The sequence below is a fragment of the Heliangelus exortis genome, chromosome Z, assembly GCF_036169615.1.
Source record: "Heliangelus exortis chromosome Z, bHelExo1.hap1, whole genome shotgun sequence".
Taxonomy (NCBI): domain Eukaryota; kingdom Metazoa; phylum Chordata; class Aves; order Apodiformes; family Trochilidae; genus Heliangelus; species Heliangelus exortis.
The window spans coordinates 21,489,058-21,513,098 of record NC_092454.1 but is presented as its reverse complement, the minus strand read 5'-3'; the positions used below and the strand labels follow the sequence as shown (position 1 = coordinate 21,513,098).

Here is a 24,041-nt window from a genome sequence, read left to right as displayed (position 1 = left end):
ATAAAAAAGTATTAGGGCAGAGCCTCGTTCAGCACATCTCAATCTCTACACTGCGTTTTGGCTTCCTCTCTCTGTTGAGCATAAGGGCTTCCTTGCTCCTTGAATAGCCATTACGACTTGTTTGCAACATCCTCCACGAATGCTTGTGGCCAGACAGTTAAAAAAGCTAAACCGGCCTCTCTGCTTCTGTTTTTGGAGCCCCCAGGGATACTTCAGTGTTGCTCAGAGTATGTTGCTTGGTCTACTGTCCATAAGTCAGACAAGGTCAGAAACGCATGGACTAATACACGTGTTTTTCAGAGCCATGGGAAACACTCTAGGAAGAGCCCAGATGGTGCCAGAAAATGCAGTAAGGCAGAAGAGATGAGAATCTAGACACAATCCAGACAGTGGAGTTTTTCCTAGTATTTTTTCAAATACAAAACTTAAAAGACATTATCAAGGCTGTGTGTGCAGTGAGCAGAGTGATGCAGACAGTGCTCACAGGAAGAAATACTCTGCTCAGGTGAAGAACCAAATTGCAGACTTCTTCCTTCCTTCGAGGCACTGGGATAATGGGACTATTAGAATCAGGGAGACAAGACTGAATGAAGAGAGCATCTTAGTGGTGGACTCCACTATGTCAGGCCCAGTCTCTCCCCTGCACAGATCTTGCACAGTTCAGATGGTGTAGGTACCAACTCTCCTGATGCTCATAAGAATCCATACCTTGGCAGTCATAAAATTAGCTTGTGAGAGGTGGGAATGCTAAGCTGTGCAGGTTGAGCATTGAAAGACAAGTGATGAACACCCATCCCATAGAAAGAGGACTACTTTCTAAAGGACACTTAGCATCCAACTTTGGTCGATCTGACTGGGCATTGTGGATGTCATTTCCCACTTGTTTGCTTCCCTATCCAGATCCCTATGAGAAGCAAGATACTCTCAGGAAAATGGAGCTACGGCAAGGTTTTATTCTCCACCTGGATCCTCAGCACATCCATATGGCCTTGTAAATGCATGTTGGAAAAGCCCTAAATAGAGAGCTTGTAAGATAGAATGCAACCACTCAAAGAAGTTTCCTTGGCCAAGGAAATTGACTTTAAAATGTGCCCAAACGTAGATGTACTGTAATGGTTCCATCACAGAAGAGACTGTAATGGTTCCAGAGAACTGCCCTTCCACTTCCCCTAATTATTTCTAAAAGCAGGGGCACATGCAAACCCAGAACCCAGCACCTTTTCTCACGTGAATACAAGCTGAAGACACACAATCCTTCTGACAGTATGTTTAGTGCTCGGACTGAAATGATCAAAGCCACCGTGGAAATTTGCACCTACAAGGGGAATAAAATATTGAATGTGTTCCAAGTACCCTCTGTTAAGTGTTCAGGATTAAGCTTTAAAAGAGCAAATGTTAATAAACACTAGTTGTTTAGCTTAAATTAGAAGTTTTAAGTAGAATGAATCACTCAGAGTCAATCCTTTAGCATTAGCATGAGTATTGAGATTCACTGAAGCCTGAGCCTGTGAGCAATGGACTTCTGCCTAGCTGTGGTTTGGCATGGGTAAGAGTTAATTTTCTGTAACAGCTGGTACAGTGTTGTGGTTTTGATTTAGTATGAGAATAATGTTGATAGCACACTGGTGTTTAGTTGTTGCTAAGTGGTGTTTTTCCTAAGCTTTTTAGTTTCTCATGCTCTGCCAGTGAGAAGCTGCACATGAAGCTAACCAGAAGATAAGGAGGCAACAACCATCAGCAGAAGCTGCAACTCAGCAAGATAAGAACAGTCTGTGCCTGGAGACAGAAAGAGCCCAATGAGGCACATTAAGAGACTCCAGATCAAAAATCACCACTGGACCAGAAAGGCACATGAAGAACACGTGAAGAGCATGAGGGGTGTGTGCATTTTTTTACAGGAAACCTGGGGCTAAGCCTGAGGGAAGGGGTATGCATTAGGCTCACTGCTTGCTCCAAAGGGTCTGTGGTCATAGTGGTTAAAGTTCTGAGTGGTATGTGTGTGTCCGTGAATGATACGTGAGAATCCTTGTGCAGCAGCCTCATCCTTAATGTATCAAGAGCCTCCAATGCACTTCCAGTGCCTAATCACACACAGCTGGAAACAGGATCTGCATTTTTTGGTCTTGCTAGTTAAAACACATCTTAAATGATTTTATAGCTCATGGGCACAATTGCTTTTGCTATGGAAATGCTATCACAGTCATACTAAAGGAGATTTTGACTCAAGCTTTGTCATGATTTATCTGTAATTCCATTGGTAAAAAGCTCTGAGAACAATAACACGGCTGGTCACATCAAGCTCTCCAGACAATTCAGTAGCAGCATTCAGCCTATTTCACAGGTTATACCAGAGGTATTTGACCTACCCATTTCATGCTGAACAGTTCTTCATTTATTCGTTGTATGAAAGAGCACACTTTTGTGTGGAAAGGAGCATACCAAGCAGCAAAACTCAGGCACAACCCCCTAACCATTCATAATAATATGAGGCAAAATAACACCAGGCAAGATAGAAGAGTTTTGTAGCACTCTTTGTAGTCAGAGACTGTTGTGGAATGTTAGAGAGGTTTGGAGAATGTTGGAGAATATTCCTGAATATTCTCGAAGAGGTAGGAGGTACAACCCCTTTGCTATGCCCAACCCCATGTTTGGGAGGCCAATTAGATCGGCCCATACTCCGGTGCTACCTGCACCAGGGATTCGCTGTGCTACAGGTAAACACACCAGGTGTCCAATAAAAAGTTATGTTGGTGGCTGGGGTGTGGTCACGGAAGCACTATATAAGCAAAAGTTGCTGCGCAATAAACCAGAAGTCCGTTTATCAACCATATTGGTTGCACGCATTTTCTTTGCCGCTCCCGCAAGAGACAGTAAACATAAGAAGATAAATATAACAGGTAAGGTACTCTCATTTAGATCCAAGAGAGCTGTGGAGGATGACACCTGAATTTTCACTGTTAATGCACTAACGAACCTTCATGTTCACCTAATGCTAAAAACAGCTCCCACTCTGGCCTCCATAAGATGATGGTTCTCAGATTTTACGGCTGTTTATATCACACAAGTCACAGTCCTGACAACCATGAGGTAAACCCTTGCATAGGACACCACTGGATGAAGAATCTGCCTCTGCTGCAGATGTTCCTTCTGGCTGCTGAAGCTTCACTACCAAGGCAGAAGCTTAGCACTGCATCTATGCCAGTTTCAACACTTCTCCCATTTTGCTTTGTCTTTGGAGACTGTTTATATTTCCGTAACACCAGCCCCAAGGCAGGCAAACAAATGCTTTTCCCACTTGCTTGAGATGCTCTGTTTTATAAAATGGGAAGCAGAATGGTGTGAGTTTGTACAAGTTAAAATCAATACCTTCTCCCTAGTAATAGCACTATGTGATAGGCTTAAACAGGTATTTCCAGCATCAGCGTAACATTGGAAAGGAAGAGACAGGACTGCTGACAGCAAGACTAATTGATTCTTTTTTGTTTGTTGTTGTTGTTTTAGCATGAAGCTTTTTGAGGCACATCAACATGTGAAAAAATATTTTAATGTGGCTTATATCAGAAAATTACAACACCTCTCTTTATTACCACGGTATTGAAATAAACCCCAATCTGAACAGTTAAGGCAAGTCATCTGTAACTTTACCACATGACCACAACCTGACAAGGTAAGAATTTTTCTCCCCACTATGCAAGATTTTAAAATACTGTATTATCAGTAAATTATTCAGAAAAATTCCAGCTGCAGTATGAGGATCCTTTCAAAAACATATTTTGTTTGGAAAAGAAAAAGGATGCATTTCACACACAGGCCAGATATTCACTGAAATTAGGTTTACTATTCTCCATGAATACCTAAGAAAATGTAATGATTTTCTTATACTACATACCAAGGAACAATGCAGCTAAGAAAAATTACTTTTTTTAAAAAAAAATTAACTTTGTTGAAGGTTTTAAGCATTTTCCCATGATTAATTAAATGTCAATTTTCCATAAGTAATTATATATCTAGTTAAAATAAAGGGGGGAAAATTTTACACAAAATACCTATTTTTAAAAAGAAAACCAGTCTTACTGCTTTTTTATTTTTGCTACACAGAATTAAAAAGAACTTCCACTAGTACAGTTTTTTCTGCAAAAATATGGCTCTTTTCAGTCAAACCCATTTTCAGCTGGAAAGAAACCCTCAACAGAACAACTGTAATCAATACTAATAATTCATACATCTAGAATACTCTTTCACCTATCCTCCTGAAAATGTTCTACAAATAACAGACTGAACTGCACAGAGACAAAAGAACTGCTTTTGATTTATAAGAAAAGATAAAACTAACAAAGCAAGGGCCCACTTCTGAGAAGCAAATAGAGGATCAGCCCAGTGGTCTCTCTAGCCTGAAATAAGCATGAGATTTAGATACAAACAAGGGAATGAAAAAGTCACCAATACATTTCATTTCTATGTAACTATATTTTTGGCAAGACAGTTATAAATCAAAGCCATTTACAGGACATCTGGATTACCCATGGGAGAGGTGGATTCCAAAGAATCCAATCTGATTTTGAACTTTTTAATCCAGAAAGTTTAGTCTAAAAAGAAAACATTTATGTACTAGTCACAGGAGTGGATACCCAAATTACTGCAATGTAAATCTTGTAAATATTGGACAACTGGATTGAAGCCAAAGAACATGCCACAACTAATACAAAGGCAGCTGTTCAGAAAGATGGGTCTCTCTCTCTCTCTATGCGTCATTCTTTCCCTTTGCTCAACTTGAAAGGATCACTTAAAGCCCTAAGCCTCCCTCCTGCTGTTTTAGGGTTTCATGAGCCAGAAAGCAAACAGCAAAGAATCACCTCTTTTGCAGGACAGCAGCTCACTTTGGGATACTCAGAGCCACACTTCAGTGACTGGTAAGTAAAGATAGCAAAGTTTTCATACAAACAGTGTCTGAACACAGAAGTCACCCCTATGAAACTGAACTTGCCATGTAACTAACTGTACTCTCTTCAGTAAAAAACTCGTTTCTTCACCTGTGATTTTTCTAACATTCTGCAGTAACAACAGAAGAGCCACATAAATCTTCATCTTGCTCAGCATAGTCTTAATTGCCCTTAAATGTATCCTCAAATTCCACTGGCAGACACTCAGATATACTTCTATATAATTCCATAAACATCTCAGGATCATAAACAGATAATATTTTCAAAAAATAGAATGTGTGCTGAGGAGCTTTGGATCAAAAAATCTTTCAGTGGCCCTCAAAAAGGGTATATATATATATACATATATATATCTCCAGCCTTGATACTCAGGTGTTTAATAACTGATCATCTTTCAAGGGAGAGAAAAAATCTGACCAAACTACAGGTCTGATTTGAAGTGACTACCACAAGGAATAATCTCTATATAAATCATCCAGGAAAAGCATGTCAGAAAGGTTGATAAACTTTTAGCCAAAATCAACAAAGTATACTCATGTTTCTTACTTTTAATGTCCTTTCACAAGAACTGTATGCCTCTAGCACTATCTGCTCCCAAAATCAGTAAGGCTGTTTCAACCATCTTGACCGCATGCTTCATTAACTTTGAAGAAACTTTGTTTTCATGAAAGAATAATAGAATGGTTCATTTTGAAGGTCTTCTTACAGGTCTCCCAGTCCAACCCCTCTGCAGTGAGCAGAGATATCTTCAACTGGATCAGGTCACTCAAAGCCCCATCCAGCCTGACAGTATTTCCAGGGAGAAGCATCTACCACCTCTCTGGGCAACCTGTTCCTGTGTCTTACCATCCTCATTTAAAAAGTATCTTCCTTTTATCTAATCTCTGTCTACCCTCTTTGAAGTTAAAACCATTACCCCTTGTCCTATCACTACAGGTCCAGAAAAAGTTTGTCCTCGTGTTTCTAGTAAACTAGTTCAATTTAAGTAATGAAAAGGCTGCATTAAGGTTTCCCCAGAACCTTTCCTTCTCCAGGCTGAATCTCCCGGATTCTCCCAGCCCATCCTCATGGGAGACAGCCCTGAGGTGATTTTTGTGGTCCTCCTCTGGACATGCTCTAATAGCTCCAGATTTTTCTTGTGCTGACAGCTGCAGAACTGGACCCACTACTCCAGGTGAGGTCTCAAAAGAGTGGAGGTGGAATCACCTCCCTTAACCTGCTGGACACACGTCTTTTGATGCAGCCCAGGATACAACTGGCTTTCTGGGCTGCAAGCACACATTGCCAGCTCATGCTGAGCTTTTCAGGCACCAGTACCCCCACATCCTTCTCAGCTGAGCTGCTCTCAACACCTTCATCCCCCAGCCCTGGGAAGTCCCAGGGAGTTGGTTTTGCCCATGCATAGGACCTTGCACTGGGCCTTGTGGAACCTCATGACATTCACCTAGGCCCACTTCTGGAGCTTGTCCAGGACCCTCTGGATGGCATCCCAGCCCTCAGGTGTGTCAGCTGCACCACTTAGCTTGGTATGGTCTGCAAACTTGCTGAGGGTTCACCTGGTCCCACTGTGTCACTTATGAAGATACTAAGCAGCATTGGTCCCAATACACAATAAAGACCCCTGAGGGACACCACTTGTCACAACCTACTCTGTTCCTCTTCCAGAAGCAACCTGTTACGTTCCTCCTTCAGAGAACATGTCGGACATATGCATTCAGTAGTTTATCAAGCATAGTTGCAGCAGCTTTTATTTGTTATGGCGTTTTGATATCCTACTTCTTGACTGTAAATAAAACTCAGTGTGCAATAGGCTGTTCTTGCCTGAGAACATTAATGCATTTCTCCATCAGTGTTCATATTGCTGTGTTCCTTACTGCACAGTTTAACATGTTTCACAAAAGGCATTCGACTGCTTAACAGGGCAGCTTTATAAAAACAAATGCAAGTTACTATTTACAACATATTTTTTATTCTCAATGTCAAATGCTGTTTGTTGCTATTGTTTGTAAGGCTTCATTTAGACCTCAGAATGAAGTATCTTGAGGTATTTTTTTATAAAAATTAGGCATGCTTAATAGAACTGATGAATGAGAATAACAATTGGATTTATGGGGAACAGGCCCTTCCAGCCTGAAGACTGAGCTGATAAAACAACTCTAAACCTTAATATTATATTAGTACAAAAGAACTGCTTCTAATTTTACTAGGACAATAACAAAATTAGATACAGTCGACTAGTTCATGTATACAGTTCTGCCGAATCTGACATGCCTTACCAGAACATAACAGCTACAAGGAATTCTTACCATCTCACACAGAGAAGTTTAGCAAACATATAGAATTATCCCCATGAAAACCAGGAAGTAATTGTTTATTTAAGGCATCCTGGACAGACTGTATTAAAGTCTAAAGAATTCAGATTAAACCCTGTGCAAATGGTTATCTTTTCTGTATTATAAAAAAAATCAGTTCTCAGAACACTTGCATGTAACCTCTTAGGACAGAGCCCTTTTGACCACTCATCCTTAAGAAGCCTGTGAGATCTATAAACATTGTTTGTTTTCATAATGCTTACAACAGGATTTCTTCCAGCATAACTTATGTTCTGTCTCACAATATAAATTTTTAGTGTGATTGTTTTTCTCTTAAGGTGTTCAGTCAAGAAAAACAACTCTTTTTTAAAAATTGTTTTCTTTAAATCCAAAAGGACATAAAACCCAGGTACTTTCCTTCAAGTTGTAAATTTGTTAGAACTTTAGTCTAAGCATATTTTCACATTTACTTGGGATAAGAGTAGCCATTTATCAGCCACTATTTCACAGTTGTGCAACACAGTTTCATACAACAAGCCAGTTTGTAGGGTTCTTGTAATATGGTATACCATATTACACCTTTCCAAAAAAACATCCAGAAGTTTAAAAACTGTGGACATAAAACTTCTGATGGTGTTACTAAAAAATTAGTTGATTATTAACTAGTTAGTTGGCAATTTCAAGTTTCTCCAAGCTACAATAATCTGAGACACCCTGCAAGTGAATACTCCAAGCATTTGTAACTGTACACCAAGTTTTAGTGTTAAAATGTCAGGAATGTGACTGTTATTTTGTCCAAAGAGTCGGTGGTTCTTTTTAAAAAGTATTTTTCATTGCTGAAGAAAATACTCATTTTAGATTTACAAGGTTCAGCACATACACTATAAAGTTGGATTCCAATCTTGTGAGTTCAATGGTTTTGGTTTTTCACCACCATGGAAATGTGACCAGACAAGCACAAATTTCTTTGGTATCTTTTTCTTTTCTAACCTAAGCACAGCACTGGTGACAGTTTTGTCATAAATTTAGACATGTACCTGGAATAAGAATTTTGCCTTTTCAAACCTGATCTCCCTCCACATTCTCCTCAGCTACCCTTAATAAAGATTAATTCTTTCTCCTCTTGCTGAAGAATACTCCTCAAAATAGTACACTCTGAAGACAAATATATTTGTCATCTTCTTCTTCTACTCTGTAAGAATATTTTAACTTGTTCTAAAAATTGGCACATCAATGGAAGATTCCTCTAAATATTCTTACGAAATGTAACGTCTCCAAATTCCCATATGCTGGGATAAAAGTGCAGGCACAGATGTCTAGCCCCAGTCAACTGGAAAGATAGCTACAAACCACATGTAAATCACTTATGTAACAGGAGAAACAGCTATATGTCAAATGCTTGCAAATAAAGTGTCAAAGTAAGCAACAACAAAATTACTGAAATGTTCCTACTTGCTAACTGTAAAGATTTTAAACAGTATTAGATAACTCACTCTTATTTTAAAAAATAGGACAATATGAAAACATATGCTTAAGTAAATGAAGAAAATCTAAACCAGTGCAATGTGAATTACAATAGTAATTCACTTATTTTTCTAGTTAAAGGCATTGGTTTGGTACATTTTCATGGATTTACAGTGCAATGATAAAGCCTTACTCAGTTGATTACTTTCTTATTTGGGACATGCTGTGAACACTTGGCAGCACAAATCCATGCTATCCAAACAAAATATAAGAATAAAAGGAGGGGGAGGAAGTATTGAAACAAGTGATATGTGAGAAAAAACCCAAGCTGATTGTGACATCTTGAAACTATCTTTTTAGCATGTAAGCATTTAAATTAATTATAAATACAAAAGTTAGTAAACTTATAAGCACTATAAAAATTTGATTTTTAACTCAAAAATTCAACATGTACATTTAGACATCTGAACAGCAGCTTACAAAACACATTCTAAAGGCAAACAACACAGTAGTATGCAACCCTGTTCTCTCCACATATGCATTGCTTCAAACAAATATCTCAGTCAGTATACTCTGAAGTACAAACATCTTCAAAGGTTTTGACCATTGAGGATATTGCACCACTTATTCTGTTTTCTTTGCTTGTTTTTTCTTAACACTATCTCGGTATTGTTCAGAAGATCGGCCACAGACTGAAGCGTCATTGGAAGATGAGGCACCTTCACCCTTCACTTGGGGTGGTGTCTCTTGCAATCTGAAGAACATGTGGCCTAATGCAGCCTCAAAGAGAGCAAATGGAGAAGCTGCAGATCTTGTCAACATCATTGTTACCTAGGGAGAACAAGGATGAAGTTAAAAAAATGTTTTAATGCCAGAGCAACTAAAAAAAAGCTAAAAGCTGAATGGCATTTCTAATTTTTACATGATCCTGAGACAACACCACCAAAACATAAACATGTTTTTAGCTTGAATTGATAAAAGAATGCTTTTTTTTTCTGACCTGTGCTCTTCACACAACTATATATAAACCATATGCTCAAAAACCTTAAGGTTTACTAAATTCATCCTAAGAGTAAACAACATTTAATGTCATACAACTAAGATAAACAGCAACTTTTATGTATAAGTTTTGTACCTTGTTCAAACTGAGAAACTGTAAAGGGGCAGGCTACTTCCATTTAAGTTAAAAGAATGCAACGTGCAAGTATATATATATATATATATATGCACAGACAGAATTTAGTTTGAATTTCAGAAATTCATACTCATTCCAAAATATTGACAGACTCAGGAGGAAATTCCTTCAAATACGTAACTTTGAATCAGGATTAAAAAACTGTTCTGTAGATTCAGGTACTGGACAAGTTTGTATTGCAACAGTTTCTAAAGTTGTCAGAGACATGAAAAGTTTCTAAAGCAAGACACTATTACAAACTGTTGCTTTATTAGTTAAGTAGATCGGTAAGCTCCTGATTGTCCTGTATGACCCTCAGTTTAAGAGCTTGTCCACATCAGTGCAGCCTAACAGCCAGCTTCTGAAGACAGCTTTAATTTCTCATTTCCAGAATAAAATCTCTTTCCTTCTCCATTCCCAGCATCCTCAGTTCAACAATGCCTTTCCTGCTCTAAGTGGAGAATCATAAGCATCAGCTTCAAGTCTTTGCTCCCCACAGCAACTTCTCTAGAATTAAAACTTATCAGCTACTTCTCAGAAAGAAGACTGGCAACTACCACTTTAAGACAGTCTCAAGTCTTTTCAGCAACAGCCCTCATGCTCTTAAGATCACCAGAGACTACTACTGCTGACACAGACTACATTTTCTTACTAGCTAATAATCCTGAAAACGGGGAGCACCCTGGAAATCAATAAAATGGTGGAATTAAAGGATTCAGTAGAGAATAAGTATCTATTTTATTATAAAAATAGTTACAGTTATTTCAAAGTGGTTTTGAGATACTTTCTCTTTCCACCAGAACACTTACTTTGCAAATACTTCCAAGCTAGGTAAGAATCTAGTTTCTTGCTTTGCAAACCCCTAGATGACTGACTACACAGGTAGGTACAAGGAAAGCATTAAGCAGCTACTGAAAGAACAGCAGAGTTTCTTTCCACAACCATACACTTTGCTTGAGATTACGCCAAAAGCACCGGTTCCTTTTTTTGTGTTGTTTTAGGGGTTGTTTTTTTCCCCCCATACATTGAACAGTATTAGTAGCAGAAAACATCTTCAGTTCTGCTCATGTATAGAGAACTAGACACAGGTTTAATACATAAGTAGAAGCTGACCTTCCAGAAGCATGCATTCTAAATTGTAATAGAATGTCTGTGTTAGAACTGTTTTGCTCCAATATAATGAAATAAAATATTTTCTGTTATTCAGTTATTTGCAATACTTTCACATTCTTACCTTGGAGACAACAAGAAAGATAGTGTATAAAAACATAAGATTGTGTCTTGCTATTGGCAAGTACTGGCTGTGTTGCAGGGTGAAAAGAATTGCTCCTATCAAAGTCACCTTCACAGGGCTGTAAATCAAACAAACAGCATTAATTTCTCTACTCTACAGTCAAAGATGCCATGACCTGGAAAGCAATAAATGTTCTTAATGTGCAAAAGAATTATGTCTTAATAGAACTAATTACAACAAGTGGTAACAGTGACAAGGTGCAAAACCTAGATATAATTAAAACACAACTTTCACTTTATATACTATTAAGCTTTCTGCCCATAATATGGACAAGCATGAAGTTCAGCACTACTTTCCACACAAACTCGTATTTGATAAAACCTCCTCAAATCAATGCCTCTATTCAGACTCTATACATCAGCCTCCACTCCCCTTCTTCCTCTCCCAATATATCTTACTGAAGAGTTAGATCACAAAGCTTGCACTATTTGGACTTCAAAAAATGTTCCTTTCCTATACTCCAGGTGTTAGTTATTCCAAGGAGTTGCTTAAGCTGCTGAAAAACAAGAAGTTTGGTCCACTGACACTCCAGCAGTTCTAGGGTTATAAGGGTAGTCAGCTTATACTTGACTTGACCCAGGACTCTGCTACCAGGTTTTGCTTGTGTTGACTTACAACATCCAAAGATATACATCTTCTAGCTATCTTCAGTGTGGTGGCAAATCCTTTGCTAGGCATGCAGTCAGAAAACACGAGAACTTTGGTCAGTTACCTAAAGTCATCTGAAGAGACAGCACTAATATAGTGGCAGAAAAATTCTGTGCATTTCTTAATCTGCATCTACATGTGACATATACAGGTGACATCCATGTTATCACAGAGCATCTAGTGTAGATACATTACTGGAATTTCAGAAGTCTACATCTAACATAAACCGTAAAAAACTGAAAAACCGCCAAAGGAAAGGCAACAAATTTATCTTATTTTATTCTGCTGCTAAGAGTGGCTGCAGAAAAGCAAGATAACTATAAAAAAAGATGATGATGATGATGATTATTATTTCTAAAGACCCATGAGTAACATGGGAAAGATAAAACAAATTTTAGGAAATTACCACAGTGAGCTTATCTTGACTTACAATTGTGGCTTTCTAGCCTGCCATGATCATTTTACTGTACAGACTAAACTGGGAGCCATGTAATGTTTCCCATTCTTTGCTTCAACAAGAAAAGTAACATTTCCTAACTTGCAAAACATTTTTGCTATATTGAATACCAATTTGTCCCTTCTCAAATAACTGGTATCTACAGAGGAAAACAATACTGTCAGAGAAAGTAAGAGTGACAATGTTCAAATGAAGTTGTCTTAATAATACTCAAAACAAGCACCAAAACGGCAGACTTCACTTGCATACTTCTGGTACCACTGTCCTTTAGTTTGGACAGAAGATCGTGTCCCAGTAAGAAAAATTGAGTAAACACTGCTTTCCAGCAGCTTCCTCCTGACTCAGTACTGCGTTCCATCAACTCATTTTTTCTTGACTCATCTTCCCATTTGGTGTTCTTGTGCTGTCAACCTAAAACAATTAAACATCATCTAAAATTATCAAAGATCATAAACCAATTTTTCACAGGAAAACACTGAGTACAAACATGTCCTACTAAGGTTTTTTGTGACTGGAACCACTATAAGTAAGTGTAAATTTGAGTTAACAAAACCACAGCTTGAGTATTTTAAAAAACTTACTAGGACATTTTCAGTAGTTCATTGGTTTCAGGTTTCCACACTCCTCTCACCAGCTGCTCAAAGTTGGAAATTAGGCCACCACCAGCTCCTGAAATTGCATAGATTTGCAATAAGCCTCTCCTGAATGCTACCACTACTGCACACCTTGTTACTGCTCCCAGTAAAACTTGCTGCACAAGGTGCTGAATGTGGCACCCAAAGCTCATATTTAGAGACTGATCCAATCTTTTAAACATGCATGACTTGAACATCCAACATGAAACCTCAGAGGTTTAGCTACTTAACAAGAATCTCAGGTTTAACTTTATAGATAGAATCTCAACTGATGCACTTGTCACTACAAACAAATGCACTCATCACTACAAATGTCTGAATTACTGAAGTCTCCAGAGGAGGTTGTATCATACCATTCTTCATGTCATCATGTAAATACAGTGTATCTATAAGCTATGAAGACCCTCTGTGAGGAAAATTAATATATATTTTTACATTAAAATAATACAAAACAAAAGGAGGTGTTAAGACACTCTGGCTAATGAGAATGATCTGTGTTATAACCTGGGAAAAGAATACACTAGATCATCACATTAACACGTTGTTTCCCCCAGCAGAACACAATCCAGAAAACAGAACCAAAAGCAGCACTACTACTTCCTGAAGTGGTTTTAATGTCATGACTTAAAATACAGCCCTAGGAAAGCGACTTCCAGAGTCATATGCCAAAGAGCAGGCAGGCAAGAAGGCCCATTCCTGCATTTAAAATCAATTAGTGGTTACAATGAAAAAAATCAGAAACTAAGTTCTCTGGCCACGTGTAAGGAAATACAAAATTTCTGAGGAAATACACTGTTGGAAGCACTAAAGCTACACAGATCTACTTCTTTATTGCCATGAACTGCCCAGCCTATAAGCCCTTACAAGACCTGAAGGGAAAAGATGAAATTCCTTCAAAGGCATTCAATGTCACCCTTAATCCAGGCAGAAAAACTGCTGCACAGGCTTTTTCCCTTAGGGGACTACAGACTGTACGAGGACTATCACATCCAGCACAGCAAGGACTGGTGCTACCAGAAGGGCTCAAGGGCTAGCATTTAAACATCACTCAAAAACATCACAATCCATCAGAACAAGTTGTTATGCATGCTACCTCTGGCCCAGCCCACAGCAACCATAACAAGCCAGGCATCTTTGAAGTGACTGTTCGCACGTGCAACGCCAGCCATTATCTTCCAAGTCCTAGTCACTTCCTTCATTCCCGCAACCAGAAGGCGAAGAGGCAGAAAGTTAAAGCACCGGCAGAATATGTCTTGTGGGCAGTAAAACACAAGATACCTGAAAATCATGGGAAAACCCATTAGCAGCATTCAAAAGTTTTTGCTAGGGAATTCACTTTCTTACAACCTTTAAATAAGTTTTTGGAACATGACTAATAATGCATGATATACCTGATAACTCTTTTGGATGGTAGACATACTGGAGCAAATCTGAAACGCTTTTGAGCATGCTTGAGCTCTTGCACTAAATTCATTGAACAGAATTTGAAATAGTTCTTACTGACTCATTGTCCCACAGAAAAATCTAAGTACATGAAGAAGTTTACCAACTGTTCCATAGCTCACATATGTTTTTGTAATTCAGATTATTAAATTAGTGTCTGACTTTGTGGTTTCCTTTTTTGTGGGTTATTTTTCATTTGTTTGGTGGGCATTTTTTTGTTTGGTTGGTTTTTTAAGGACTGCAACAGGGTAGTAAATTACATGCTGACACCATACTTTCATATTGGAATTACATAACTTCAGCAAGAATGCCCCCATTAGTTAGTGTCATGGCAGATGAAATGCACAGCTATTTTCAAACACACTTTGTACCTGAGTGACCACCAGTTCTAGCTTTTCCAGACTGCCAATTACAAGCACATTTTTGTTTTCAAAGCATTAAAAGCACAGTAATACTATAATATTTTTATCAGATCCATTTAAAACAAAGTAAACATAGCTAACAGTGAAACTCTAAGCTGGAGCAGATCCTCCTTCAGGCTCTGCTAAGGCACATGGAAAATGTGGAGGTGGTTGGTGGCCAACCAACATGGCTTGACCAAGGGTAAATCACAGATCTGGTGGCCTTTCATGGGATATGGCATCAGTGGACAAGGAAAGAGCAACTGACATCATCTATCTGGCATTGTGCAAAGCATTTGACATTGTCCCACATAGCATGTTGGTTTCAAAATTGCAAGGATATGGATTTGGTGGATGGACCATTTGCTGGATATGAAGTTGGCAAGATGGTTGCAATCAAAGAGTCGTGCTCAAAGGTATGATGTCCAGATGGAGAACAGTGAGGAGCTTAATGCTGCCTACCAAAAATTTCTAGGGCTATATTCTTCTCCAGTCTACTCAGCCTCCAAAGGAGAGATACACCTCTTGTATCTAATTTACTTCACTTGGAACTACTACCAGACATCATAATGAGGAAAAGTCATCCTTCATGGTTAGAGAATAGAAATCTGAACAGCATTTGACTTTCCCTGGGAGGAAAAAAAAAAAAAAGCTTATCTTTTATAGCACGACGCCAGGTAAAGTTTAACTGAAGTCCTGCCTTAGTTATATATTTTAAAATACATAGTTATATTAGTTATATATATATACTTATATTAGTTATATATTTTTAAATACAGTGTCATGCAACAGCCTACTTCCCTTATACAGTGAAGTAACTGGGATTTATGTTTAAGTATAACAGTTTACAGTTTAACAGTATAAGTACAGTTCTGATGTTGAGTTTCAGCCTTACTTTTGAACTACTTGTATTTTTCCTTTTTCTCCTATTGTAAAGTCAATTGCCTTTGCATGCAACCAAGCCTCGGTTGATATGAGCTCAAAGATGTACAGATAGTATGTATTTTAATGGCTACTGCAAATGCCAATTAATGCCTGTAATCAACAGGCAACAGTAAGCAAAATTAATTTACAAATACAAAATGTGGGTTTAGGACCCTGAAGCACGGGTAACTGGATTGAACCTAGCATTGCAGTTTCACCACAGCATTTTTGCCTATAATTTTTGCTAGCGACACTTACTAACCAGTAGATGTCACTCTCCTACAGACTATTCAGGAGCACTACTCAAGCACAGCATACCCTCTTTCATTTTCCAGTTTTACTTAAGGCTTGGGGAAATTCATTTCACATGATTCATTATTGAGAATTAAACTTATTATGCTTATGAAGAGAGAACTCTGTAAACCTGGAAGTTTAAAAGGTTTCATAACACCCATACCTTCTTATTTAAAAACATATTTGTGTACAGCAAGTTGCATTTGACCATGTTACATTCAACAGAAATCATGTTCTCTTTAGACGTACTCCTAACCTGTCATTTGTTAAAACAAGGAGCTATGTTGCCTGCATCAGTCTAATATGAACCATAAGCAGATCCTACAAGCTTTGCTAATACTTCACTATTTATTGCACATTATTCCTTTCATGCATTTACATAAATGAAATCTGTCACATTCCATAGCAACATTAAGACCAGAAGACTAATATACAGATATACACAGACTGATAGAAACACATACTTCCACTGCAATAGATTTGCAATTATAAAACCTAAGGAAGGTACAAGGCACAGATAAGATAGGAATTGATATTTCTAAGTTCAAACACCAACTGTGGCTTACATATTTTGGTAAGCTTGATTCAAAGATCACTTTCTGGAACAAAAAAACTCCAGTGGAAGGCCACACTTACATGAAAATACCTCCAGTGCTTTTTTTTCATTCCAAACCAGGTCAAATTGCGACCTCGATCACATACCCAATTTCCCATTCAAGTTCTCTACTATATTCCACTACAACAACCATTCATTCATTTGAGAACGGGGAAAAAAACATTAAAAAAGGATGTCAGGAAGTAGAAACTACTAGAGGAAAGAAGATCTGTGTCTTAAATTCCCAATTACAGAAAAGTTCAAAGCTCTTCTATCAGCTAGACTCAGGGCTTCAAGACCTACTGCAAAAAAACCATGCTGCATTTATGAATTACCTATATCCAGAAAAAAACCTAGTAACTGATGTCCACTTTACTCCAAAATAATGTTTTCAGCTTTTTAAATGAGAACACTCTAAAAATCAAAGGCAAGCCTAGCTTAGTGATTGAGCACTTTGTTCTAAAATAGCCTCTAAGAATTCTCTCCTACACACATTTTGTTCCTATAGAACAGGATCATAACAGCTACTTTGCTGCAGTAACGTTCTGGATGAAGAAATAGTATCCAAATCCATAATATGTTAAAGTTAAGCTTCTGTTCTACATGGAAGCTTGAAGGTTCAATCTCACTTTACAAAGTATAGCTACCTCAGAACCAACACTACATCATCTAACTCAATTATGCCTGCTTACCAAACCGAAGATGCCAGTAGAATATTTGTGCCCTTTGCCAGAAATGTTACTGGAGGTTCTGCAAGCATCACTGAAGACAAAACTGAACCACCAAAGCAATAAAGCATGGCACTAAACCAGCAGGCAATTGGACTTTGGACTGCCACTTCCACAGCTCCTGAAACAAAGAGAAGGGATGCATCAATAGATATAAACATTTGAGAATCACATAGTGTTTTAAAAGTCAATATTCTTCAAATAATTAAGTCCAACATTGCTTCTTTAGTTAATGAAAAATCCTGCAGAAACCTCTAGGCTTTCACAGAATAAATCTTCAGAAATACAAACTTCAGAGTATGCTGACTTAAGCATATGCTATCTAAATAAAAGTGAAATTTTTTTCACTGAACAACTTTTGTGGGTTGGTTTATTATTATATAACTATTTGGCTATCAAGAAGAAGAAGCTTTCAGAGCACAGCTGAGAGGTCTCATTAACATTATGGCATAGATACACAATTGCTTTCAAGTTTTTATTTAAAATATGTAGGTGGCTTTGCTGATCTAGTCAGGATTGGTACTGGTAACTTTTGGGACACGTATTAACAAAATCTATTTCTGCATTTAGAGTGTTCATTAATTCAAGGTCACTGTTTGCCTTTATAATGCCCTGCTGTGTTTGCTGACCAAAATGAAAGCAGTATCCAAAACCATTATTAAGTAGTTTCACCTGCAATTCTGAACAGAAAAAATATTACATTGGAGGTAATGGGATGTCTTAACCAGTGCACTTTACCAAAAAGTCACAAATATCCTCAAGCTGTTGTTTTGCATATTTCCTTCCACTTCACAGAATGTCAAGAGTTGGAAGGGACCTCTGAAGATCATCAAAAGTCTAATGTTGCCAAAGGTTTCCCTTCACACAGGTGCAGAGCCCTGTTTGCCTAAACTAGTTTAAATTTTCTATAGTCCAAATCCTTTAGTTCACAAAAGGAGAAATGAAACCTAGTGTCTGCCCTAAAATGAAAACTGACATGACCCCAGCACAAAGAAGAAGCTTTTGGTTTTTCAAGCATTTTTGTGAGAAAAGAAGCAAGATGGGAAGCTCCTATGAATTAAAGAGAATAAAGTGCTCTCAATACAATTCATTTCATGAAAGGTATTAAGAACTTTGTTCCAGGTTCAGTGCTGGCACACCTACCATATATTGTATCACTACCTAAATTCCTATGGAACAGCCAGTAAAAAAATGAGCACTCCTAAGTATTAAAGAATATCTGAATAAAAATAACATCCCAATTTTTAAAAAACTATTGCATAATTTATTTTCCATATTGCAGCACCTGGTGTTCCACATTGGCTATGCTCTTAGTCTTGTTACTGTGTACAACCCATTCTCCAAAGTAGTTATCAATTACATTCATCTAACAAAAGAAAATTCTAAAGCCTGTTAATGGTAATTAACAGCAGAAGTAAAAATACAATGTAGCCTATTACATCCAGATCCCATATAACTGAGCGTGGACCTGTTTTCACCAACATATTTGAAAAGGGCGAGACACAAAATATTAATGGTTTGTGCTTACTATACTGAGGTTTCCTCAATTAAAAAAATTATAAAAATTAACACTCAAGAAAAAAGACGGGAAAGATTTTACTAAGCGGACACTCTCTGGTCCAAAAGAACTACATTAGCTTTCTTCTTTCATGTAATTATTCTGTTTAATGACACCTCTACATTAAAAGTATTACTATATATGTACTTTAACGTGAAAGGACTGAATTCCTTTCCTTGTAACAGAGAGTATCCTACCCCCATATTAAGCAGTACTCTCTGTTGAATAACTCCACTAAGTGCTGCTGTAGCATTACAGTACAATGTGACCATATGGAAAAGAAACATCCCAAACTTCCCAAGATGATGAGAAAATCCATCTAACAGAGCAGCCAACATAAATCACATGGGAACATGTTCTGGAAAAGGGGAGTACTGCTAATAGATCAGCTATCACATTATGTATAAGCTTTAACTCCTGGACAGGAGTAATACGGGACCTAATCTGCACAGTAATCTGGCCTTTGAGCAAGACTGGTAACCAGATCATGACAGGTGGTTCCACATCCAAAAACTGTCAACCTCCAGACGAGGTTTTTAAAAAAAAATTTTAAATCTTACACTTTGGACATGCATTGCCAGGTAGGCATACAACAACCACTAACCTCACACCATGAAGCTTCTCTCCTTGCACTAGCAGAGAAGTAATGACCTTAATATCTCATTGGTGGCCTTCTCAAAATATCAAACCACCTCCTCCATCCCTACAAAATGCAGCATGACTGAGAGCTGGCTAACTGAAACTCAGCTGCTTCTTCGCTCCACCAGGTGTTCAGTCAGACTACTAAGATAATGAAAGGAAAGCACTCCAGGTGCTGTGTCTTTGAGTTCAACACATTGCTTTTATTTTTCACACACAGGGACATTGACTGCAACTAATGAAACAAAGCTTAGAAAGAAGATGCTAATGTATCAGGATTGAAAAGGTTTAAATTTATTTCTATTGGACATTGGATATAGTTTCTAGTTCAACCTGCCTTGTCTCATGTAATTTGTGAAAACTTTTTCATTATTCTTCACTTTCCTTACTAAAAGCCAGGTGTAAAAGGACAAGAGACTGGAAAATCTACTGGATTTAAAGATTTTTCTGTTGGTAAATATTAGATTTTCTCCACTCAAACACCAGTATTAACATTTCATACCTGCCTTCTAAGAAGAAATATAATCAACGTAGAAGACAATGAAGCAAAAACCACTGATACTACTTTAAAGTTTATCATAGCATTGCTATATCTAAATTATGACTGTGATGTAAACGTTCAGAAAGTAAGTTCAATTTTAAGTGGGTTTTTAAGTAAGTGGTTGTTTTTATTTGTCCACTGATGCATCCTGTAAAACCAATGAGGCATCATACAGCCATGCAAAATACGGTTTGCTAAAAGGCCACTAGCCTTCCAAATGGTATACTTCACTTTCCAAGTAAAGATAAGGTTTCAAAATTGAAGACCTATTTTTGAGTACAGTGTTAAATGTTGTTTCTAGACAACAATAATATAACAACCTTGCCAGCAACATATTTCGGCCAGGAGGACAAGATCTGCTTTAACTTTTCCAACACATTCCAAATCAGGCATACCACATACACGTGTAAAGATCAAACCAGAAGAACTTGAGAGGTTTTTCTAGAAGTCTGGTACAACTGTATATGATGACATCAATTAACTTAAAAGATTTAGAGAGTCAGATTGAATTTTGCAAAACTATGCTAAAACATAATTAGTTGTCTCAACAAAATCATGTAATCTTGAAAGAACAAGACCAGCACATTCCTTCCAAATATGACACATTCTACACCCTCAACACCTTTTGCAGTCCCTCAGTCCCCAAAAAGAAATCTGCTAGTTCTATACCTGACTGGAGTTACAAATGAGCAAGTCCTAAGCAATCCTAAATGCGCTAATCAAGAACTCTTAGCTTAAAACATGCAGAAAGCAGCATGTTGGCTATCGTTCACTGGCTGTTGTAGTTCACCAGCATTCACAAGCGTGAGCAAGAAAATAGAGCTAGAAGGACTATACAAGTCCCAGCTAGAGTGTATACCCATGCGAGATACAAATACCCACACTGAACCTTTTTCTAAGCAGTGAGGACATGTGGTATTTTCATGAGTGTAATATGGGATAAAACAAATGCGGGTCTGACTTTATCACATACATTTGATCACCAGCCACTTAAGCTTAGCCAGTTTTCTCCTGCGAAGTATACCTACTTGGTTTAGGTTTCCAAAAAGAATATATAGTTAGGCCAAGGGAATATTAATCAGTGATAATACATCCATCCTGAGTATTTCATAATTACTGCTACTTCAATTACAATTTAATGTTCAGATCAAATTGGTTACAAGTGAGAAAAAGCCCAGCATGCAGTTGCCTGAATTACAGCAATTAATTACTAGAGGATACTCAAGAATTCTGAAGTTTCCAGCAATTAAGCATCAAGGCAAAAAACATGATCAGCATAGATCTGACTGGACTTGAGACAACACTTGTAATGTCCCCAGGTGATGTCTCGCTGAAGCCGTGCTGATGGCTAGTGAAGCAGAGAGACTCCTCTCATCCTGGCCTTAAAATTCCATTACAGAGGAATGTTTAAAAGTACTGCATGATAATGTAAAATCCCTTTAGAAAGTAAGTTTCTTTTTGAATGGAGTTATAATATACAAAGACACAATTCTGCACCCAGAAAGAATTTTAGGAGTAATAACAAAATTTGGCAAAGATACTAGCAAACATAAGCATTTCATACCAGTTTTCACAGCCTGCTAAGTGCACTTACTCAGCAAGAAGCAAACTTCACCTTGACACACTCAGAAAGGGACCAAACAAACAGCACAGAGCCTCAAAAATCTGAAGCAAGCACCCAAATACGCACTATAATACTGAAAGCCAGCTTCGTTTCCTACATGGTTATTGGTTGGGATGCACAGTTACTGCAGCTGTCCAAAGCCACATAAGTACATATTCTAAACATTCAAGCCACACTAGTATCTACATTTGTGACAACTGAAAACTAAGCTTGGGGCCAACAACCAGAGTGCAAATGGTTTTCTAGAAAAGCCCGTTTATTCTTGGGACTTTCAAAATCTTACACTGCAAAAAGGTTTTGAAAGAACTGTCTGATTTCACCCATGCCTCTAGCTTTGAAAAAGTAAGAATATTTCAGCCAGGGGTTTCCTGTGTGGTTTCTGCATTTAACTAGACCTTATTTTTTAACTGGCTGACTAGCCAAAGCTGCAGAGAATGGGATTTGCACACTTAGGGACTAACAGAAAACATCTGGATTTGGATGCCAGACCAGCCGACGGCAGAGGCTAAGCACGGGAGGGGGAAGGACGAGGCTGCCAGCAGAGCCCCAGCAGCACACGCTCCAGGTCTGTGCAACACTTCGGCGGCAAAAGTGGAACTTTGGCTCACCGGGCTCTCTCACTTCAGAAGCCACGAGGAGCGCTGAGAAACCTCTCGCTATACCGAGCGAAACACAAGCCACCCGAGAGTTTGTGGGAGTATGCAGAGAACTGCGGCTTAGCGACTGGACGTCATTAAAAACAGATTTTTTTTCAGTGGGGGACAAAAGACAACTTCAGTACTTTTTTCCCTTTTACTGGCACCCGAAGGTGCTCTACCCCACCCCGGCCCAGACACCCCCAGCTCTCGCAGAGACCCAGGCAAAGCCCCAACCGACGCACGCTACCCCGGGTGCCGCTCGGCCTCTCCTGCTCCCCGGGCCTCTCAGCCCCTGCCCCCTCCGGCCCCCCCCCTCCCCCCCCCTCCCCTCCCCCCCCCCCCCCCCAACTCATCCCCGCCGTCTTGCGTGGTAGACACCCTCACCCACCGGGGCTTGGTACGGATAGGGGACATGAGGGGGGAGGGTCACAACATGGAGAAACACAGCGGGGGACACAGGAAAAGGACAGGGGAACACGGGGGGACGACTGGGCAACATGGGGAGTGGTCTCCGTCCCGCCCGGCCAACCGCCCCCACTCACCCCGCTGCTCCTTCAGCGCCATAACGGAGGCTACGTAGTTCGCCAGGTCGAAGAAGGGAAACATGGGCAGGTTCGAGAAGAGCAGCGGCATCTGCCACAGCTCCATGGCCCGGCGGCACCGGGACGGTGAGCCGCGGAACGGCCACCCAGTGAGGCAACCGCTACCGCCTCAGAGGAATTTGGTCCCTGCCGGCCGCCGTCAGCTGCGGGGCGGGGCCGAGCAGCCGCGTTTCACGGCGGCAGAAGATGGCGGTGGTTCGTTGCCTTCTCTTTGGCCGGGACACAACCACGTTGGCCCGACGGAGCCCAGCCAGGCCCTCCGCGGGTCCGGAGGCGTGTTTCGCTAGGCTGCCCACACCTGCAAAGGCCGCGGGGGTCTGGCAGGCACATCGCCTTCAGCTCTTTTCCAAGCCGCCCCGGGCTGCGCCGTGCCGCTGGTTCCCCTCGCCTTTATCGCCGTTTTTTGCCTCGCTGAACACTTAACACCTCCACGGGGTATTTTTTAGTGACATTTTTTACAAAATCTTCATATGCCTTGTTCATGATGAGCTTGAGATTGGTTGTGGCCCCCCGAGCCTTTTTTGCACTCGTGGTGCTTCCCTGTTTCACGTTGCTGCAGCTGCCTGTTAGGCACAGGGCACAGTATTTGTTGGGTACAAGTGCGTTTGTTGCCTGTAACTTTTGGTGTTTGTTCCCCTCACCCTCCCCGGTGTAGAACAGTTCATCAGTATTTGGGACTGCCAACACGAATCCCACGTTGATGTCATTTGTTGGTCACTTTTTAATAATTTGTGGTACCAGATCACCATCAGACCTCAGCAAAAACCCTTTTAACACATTTTTACATCTGTTTTGACAGTGAAGGCAATCATTAGCAGTTTTGTCTTGTAAAGGTAGATCTATAACCAGGTTTTCCTTAAGTGCTACTGTATTTTCAACAAAACTAGTTTACTCATAAGCTTCACAAGTGAAACATTACTGGAAATATGCTAACTCAAAATATAACTTCTGTGTTTTCTTTGTCTACCAGACTGGCTCACTTGATAATAAAAGAAATTATGTTGTGATGACACTGTTCTTGATTGACCCATGTTAGGGGTTTTTGATACCCTAATTTTTTCAGCATATTAACTTTCTCTTCCCTGGGTATGCAAGTTAAATTTACTGGTTTGTGAGCTTTTGGATGGCTT

The 24,041-nt window shown here is 39.2% G+C and overlaps 1 protein-coding gene across 1 annotated transcript; it reads right to left on the bottom strand.

Annotated features, from left to right (window-relative positions):
- Window positions 1-6,658: 6,658 nt before the first annotated feature.
- Window positions 6,659-23,051, bottom strand: TMEM38B (transmembrane protein 38B). The gene is made up of 6 exons (XM_071731833.1): window positions 22,852-23,051; window positions 17,274-17,430; window positions 14,018-14,202; window positions 12,871-12,958; window positions 11,125-11,242; window positions 6,659-9,547 (listed from the first exon to the last, which is right to left on the bottom strand). Exons 1-6 carry the CDS (start codon window positions 22,955-22,957, stop codon window positions 9,341-9,343), a joined length of 861 nt encoding a protein of 286 aa, XP_071587934.1. The 5' UTR covers window positions 22,958-23,051; the 3' UTR covers window positions 6,659-9,340.
- Window positions 23,052-24,041: the final 990 nt, after the last annotated feature.